This window comes from Chrysochloris asiatica, unplaced genomic scaffold (genome assembly GCF_000296735.1).
Source record: "Chrysochloris asiatica unplaced genomic scaffold, ChrAsi1.0 scaffold00047, whole genome shotgun sequence".
In the NCBI taxonomy this organism is placed as follows: Eukaryota; Metazoa; Chordata; class Mammalia; order Afrosoricida; family Chrysochloridae; genus Chrysochloris; species Chrysochloris asiatica.
The window spans coordinates 12,602,987-12,608,809 of record NW_006408565.1 but is presented as its reverse complement, the minus strand read 5'-3'; the positions used below and the strand labels follow the sequence as shown (position 1 = coordinate 12,608,809).

At 40.6% G+C, this 5,823-nt stretch overlaps 1 protein-coding gene across 1 annotated transcript; it reads right to left on the bottom strand.

The window, feature by feature from the left end:
• Positions 1-1,417: 1,417 nt before the first annotated feature.
• On the bottom strand, positions 1,418-5,565 carry LOC102817875 (chromosome unknown open reading frame, human C1orf63). Its single transcript, XM_006862284.1, has 4 exons — positions 5,034-5,565; positions 3,753-3,895; positions 2,212-2,295; positions 1,418-1,534 (listed from the first exon to the last, which is right to left on the bottom strand). The coding sequence occupies exons 1-4, from the start codon at positions 5,563-5,565 to the stop codon at positions 1,418-1,420; spliced, it is 876 nt and encodes a 291-aa protein (XP_006862346.1).
• Positions 5,566-5,823: the final 258 nt, after the last annotated feature.

Below are 5,823 nucleotides of genomic sequence, written 5' to 3'. Positions count from 1 at the left end.
GCCTAGAGGAAGACCCAATTAATACACAGATGATACAACCTTGCTTGCTCCAATTGCTCCAAGTGAAGAGGACTTTAAAATACAGATGACGATCAAAGACCAGTCTCCGATATGGGTCACACCTCGATGTAAAGAAAACAGAAATCCTCACTACTGGACCAATAAATAACATCAAGATAAAGTCAAGGTTTCCGTTAGTTAACTTGCTAAGGAGCTCTAGTAGTGGTTTACTAGTCGGGCTACTAATCTCAAACTACCAGCTGTTCCGTAGGAGAAAGATGAGGCTTTCTGCTTCCATAAAGATTTACAGCCTCGGAAACCCTACACAGGATCACTATGAGTTGGAACTGACTGCACGGTACATAACTGCCACCAATCTGCTACACAAGACCTCTTTTAAAGTGTTCAAGAGCAAACATGTCAGTTTGAGAACAAAGGTGTGCCTGACCTAAGCCCTAGTATTTTTATAGCCTCATATGTATGTGAAAATTGGAAGACTAGAAGAACTGATGCATTTTGAGTTATGGTGTTACTTAAAGTACCATGGATACTTTTAGACTGCCGAAGTAACAAACAAATCTGTGTTTGAAGAAGTCTAGCTGGAATGCTCCTTGGAAGCCAGGATGGCCAGACTTCGTCTTTCATACTTACAAAGAGAGTCTAATGCTATTTTTATCCTAGTAGCATTTTTCTGGCCCAAGAATTTCAAAATGATACATGAGACCTTCTAGTAAGCATTCAGAATAAAGACAACTAAACCTCAGATTCTACAACTTAATGAGGTACTTCAATTTCTTTCAGACTTCGGTTTCCTGCCCCTTTATTACTGTTCCAGGGCAACACTATTCCAGTGGCCCATAAATTTTTTTTAAGTCCAACTTTTCTAAATTCTGATTCAAATGGGGGTGGAGCGGTGAGGAGGGAGACAGACTCTGAGTTTCATCATTAAACAAGCCACCATGTATGGCCAGTGTAGCCCATTATCAAACCATGGGCCACACTTGAGACGCCTTCCATGTTACCCACCTGGTAACATAAGACACCTGGTAACATACATAAATGGAGATTAAAAGAACTTAAAAAAAAAATGCAATTTATTAACAAATATACACAATAAAAACAGTTCAATGTTCAGCTACTATGTTCTTATAAATTTCACTCCTAAACAATTATACAAATTATTTACAAGTATATATACAAGACTCCCACCTGTTTGTAACCTCTGGTCCACTTGTGCTATCTCACATCTGCAACACACGCGTAAAATGTTAATATTTAAATATTTAAGTACATAAAATCTTCTTGAGTAGGGGGTTTTATTTGCAAGTTACCATTAAATGGCTCTAAGGGATGGGATAATGCTAGAAATTTTTGATAAAGTGCTGTTTCAGACAACCTTAGCCATTAGTTTTCTTCTTTACACAGGTAACCACAGTACATAAGGACTTTTCTTCTTATCTACTTTTGGTGATCCCGAAGTCTCTTCTCCAGTAGCTTTAGCTTCTTTCCCGAGTATTGTCTTTGCTACAGAATTCTGTAAGAAAACAAATTCTTGTATCAATTCCCAAACATACATTAGCAATCTTAATAATTTAATCTAAGAACAGAACTTAAGACATATCAACAAAATGAAAAGTGTGGACCTCATTTATTAAGCCGATACAATCAAACCTTAACTCCTCAAGAAAACCAATGGGAACACTGGGTATGTCAAGGGTATATATGTTCTAATAGCTTTGATGTTTAACTTTTGAAGCCCTTAGCTGAGTCTGAGATACTGTGATTTAGGGGAATTAAGAGTTCTGATTTTAAAATGAGTTCCCTTTAAAAATGTTATTAAGGGGAATAGACACAAGAGTAACAAATTACTGAAAGCAATGTGGATGTCAGATATGGGAATCCATACTATTAGACACTTATAAAAGTGGCACAAAAATAGAAACGCTATTAGTAATTGATGAAATTATTCAGCTTTCACATCCCTGAAATGGAATTGTTGAAACTTACATACTTTCAAAGTATTCATTTTTACCAAGTTGAGACTGTTTCTACAACAGTGCTTTAATGGGAACAAAGAGGCTTAATACACCCCAAATGATCACCAAAGACAAAAAACTGTAAACTTTCCAATAGAAATAAAAGCCTGCGTAATACTAGTATGCTCAAATTCTGAATTTTTTGAATGTCCAATGCTTAGATAGTACTTACTACATTAGAGCTAAAAGCTATGCTTCTTTGCTGGGAAGATTTTTCACTTGGATTTTTAGTTCCATCTTTGGTTAACTTTTCCGACAGCTAGACAGGTAAGGAAAGTATATTTTTTAAAAGTATGCCCTTGGTTTACAAGTACTGTGTAACAAGTAGTATACAAATTCAAGTTGCATACACAAGTCAAGTAGGCTCTAACCATGTAAATACTGGCCTAAGTACTCTGTTCAGGTTTCCCCATAACAAAACAAATTTAGTGAAAGGCTTAAGGCATTCTTGGTCATAATACAAATAATTTTATCCTCTTTACTCCAAATTACTTGTAAGAGTAAAGTCATATCATAAAATACTCAGTTTCTATTTTATTTTAACTAAGTATGGCATTTATACCTAACCATCTAGATAAGCAACTCGACTGAGACTATTTGTCTACAATACCAAGCAAACCTACTATTAGGACCCTAATCTAAACAGCATTTACTTATCTAAGCCTAACGTTAACTGTTTCTACAGTCTTTTTGATTCAGACAATAAAAAAATTTATTAGCTACAAAAAACCTGAGCAGTCTCTAGAGTTCAATATAAATCAAAAACAAATGTGAACATCAATGGCTAATTCCTCTAAATCTTTAAGGCTACACATTTTAAGCTTTGAATTTCACTATTTGCCAGTGCACACCCTGAACATTTCTGAAAAATTACAATAGACTTATCTGCAAGTGAAGCAGGTCTCTTCTTCTGTAATCTCTCAAAATATCTGGAATATATTGCATATATTATGAAAGGGACATCTACATCACGGATGCCCCCTTATTACAAAGCGTACCATTTAAAAGTTAGTTTTAGAACCGTTAACCAAATGGTACTTGACCCAAATTCTAGCATGCATATCATCTACTAACCAAAAGCTAAGCTCTCATATGTGAATGTAAATAAAGATCTGATGCTTTAGCCCATGTATCAATTACCAACAGATTTTCTTCATCAATGTCTGGAGACCACATTCAAGATTTCTATAAGACAGAAATAAAGCAGGTAAACTATACTGTATGCTGAGTACAGAATTTGTGGGAACATAAGGCTGCAAAGGGAAGCTACAGATAGTGTAAAGACTAGAGTTTAGAAAATCTTCAAACACAGACACTAGCAATTATAATATTAACAGCATGACAGTAACTAGTATTGTGTCAAGCAAAAATAAAAATAAAGTTCATTATTCTCCCATTTCCATGTGTGAGAGCCTAGCTAACATTTTCAGGCCTGCTATTTTTGACAACCAGGATTTTGTGCACCCAAGAGGGGTTTCGTGAAATAGACTTTCAGGAACAGTTCAAGAAAATCTGGGATGGTTAATCACCAAAGCAAAGTTTTAACTTTTCCATTTTCAGATGACAGCATTTCTAATATTTTCTAACTTTGAAACTGGCAAATTATATTAGGTAATCTTAAAAAAAAAAAAAAAACTAAAACTAAAAACGGCTAATCAGTTCCTCTTGGTGGTAGATTTACTGAGTATTTCCTTTGAATAAGCATGGAACACTTACCTCAGACTTCACAGCATTACTTGTCCCATAGTTTGTTTCTTTAGAAACAGGCACAGTTCTGAGACTAGCTGGCAAGTCAAAGTTGGCTGTTCCTAAAGCTTTCGCTGCATTGGCTTTTGCGATTTCTAACAGCTCCATTCGATCTACAAGAGATAAAAGACATTCATTAGTTTCCAAAACCCAGAACCATAAATTATACACGATTTTTATGAAAAATATCAATGTGTTCCTTATGTTCCAGTTCTGAACTTGTTTTGGTAATACTTTTAAAAATCATTTTAAATGTACCAAAAAAACTGTGAAAATTTAGTCTTCCTAACCAATATCCAGTTTACATTAACAATTACAATTACTGTAACTAATGAGCCAATAGCAATAAAGTTCCAAAATGTCTTTTTTTCTGTCCCAGAAATCATCCAACAAATCTTTTTATCCATTTGAACTTAAGGTTGGGGGTTCAAACTCACCAGCCGTTCTGTGGAAACCCTATACAGGGTAGCTATGAATTGAACCAACTCAACAGCACTTAACAAAAAGTCTTTATTATATATAATGTAATCATGGAGTCCTGGTGTGGCGCTGTGGGTTAATGTGCCAGACTGCAAAGCTGTTTGAACTGAAAGGTTCCCCCGTTAGGCTCACCAGCTGCTCCTTGGAAACCCTATACAGGATCGCTATGGGTCGGAATTGACTCGATGGCTCTCAACAACTTCTTTTATGGAGTCCTGGTGTGGCACTGTAGGATAAGCATTGGACTGCAAGGTAGGCAATTCAAAGTCACCAGTTGTTCTCACAAACCCTATACACGGTGTCTGAATCCACTCGATAGCACCTAACAACAGATCTTTTAGATCTTAAAGTGAACCAGAGATGTGCAACGCTGTAAAACTAACATAAGCACTGGACTGCTTGCCACAAGGGCAGCAGTAGTTCAAGCTCACCAGCTACTCCTCTGAAACCTCATACAGGATCGCTATTTGAGCCTGAAACAACTGAAAGGCACTAAACAACATAGACCTAAGAAAGTTGAGTTAAGCGCTGAGTTAAGCATTGAGCCGCTATCAAAATAGGCCAAATCTATCTTTGGTCAGCCACTCCAGGTCGCTATCACCTGGGCCGTGCACTCGCATTTTGGATGTGACCCTTTAATCCGATCAGGAAGAACTGCATTATGAAGTAACCACCCATCCCACCCCAAAATCAGCCAACTTTTCACAACTGGCATTACTGTGCCGAAAATAAAAGGCGACCCGTGGCCTAGGTCCTCGGGAAGGAACCCACCTTTCTCAGTTAAGCGGAAGGGCGTTCGGCTCCGCGACCTGCTCCTGGACCTCTCCCTGCGGCTGCGGTCGTCTTCAGGGTACACGGTGCGGCCGAAGCCGTAGTAACGCCGCCCCCGGGCGAGGCCGTGCGCCCTCCGGTGGCTGGAGCGGCCCCGGGAATGCGAGCGGGAGCGAGGCCGGTAACGCGGAGGGGAGCGCCGAGGGGAGCGGCGGCTGCTCCGCGAGGCCTCGTGGGGCCGCTCTCGGGGGCGATGGCGGCGGCTGCGGGGGCGCGAGCGGCTCCGGGAGTACGAGCGTGAGTAGCGCCTGCACTTCCGCTGGTGGCGCCGCCGGGAGCGAGATCTGGACTTGTCTCTTTTACGGGGTCGGCTCCGACTGCGGGACGACGAGCGAGTTAAGCTATGGGGGGACGGTGAGCTTCGGGAGGAGGGACTGCTAGACCTCGAGGACGACAGGTGGCTGGAATGGTCGGTCAAGGGGGGCTCCTTCTGCGGGGAGCCCGGCCACATGTCATTGACGTAATTAGACATCTCGTGCTGCTTCAAGAAGAATAAACAACTTCAAGAAGAAGAAACCGCTTCCCGAAAACTCCCGGGACTCCTTAAAAACAAAGCAATAATTAAATTAAAGGCGCAGTCCGGAAGAGGGTTACCGCGTCCCGGATTGTCCCCGCCTCCCGGAAGTGACCCCGCCCGGCGCGCGCGGACCCTGAGCGACGGCGCAGGCGCGCTTGGGCCCTGTAGAAACAAACGCGCCCTGAAACTTTAAACCCGGATTAAAGCTACGAC

What these genes read in the sequence shown, in the direction of transcription:
- LOC102817875 (XM_006862284.1), bottom strand. Translation starts at nt 5,565, where the DNA reads ATGTCTAATTACGTCAATGACATGTGGCCGGGCTCCCCGCAGAAGGAG. An exon ending in GTAATGCTGTGAAGTCTGAG is followed by an intron (nt 2,296 to 3,752) that starts GTAAGTGTTCCA and finishes TTACCTGTCTAG; the next exon opens with CTGTCGGAAAAGTTAACCAA. An exon ending in GCATAGCTTTTAGCTCTAAT is followed by an intron (nt 1,535 to 2,211) that starts GTAGTAAGTACT and finishes GTTTTCTTACAG; the next exon opens with AATTCTGTAGCAAAGACAAT.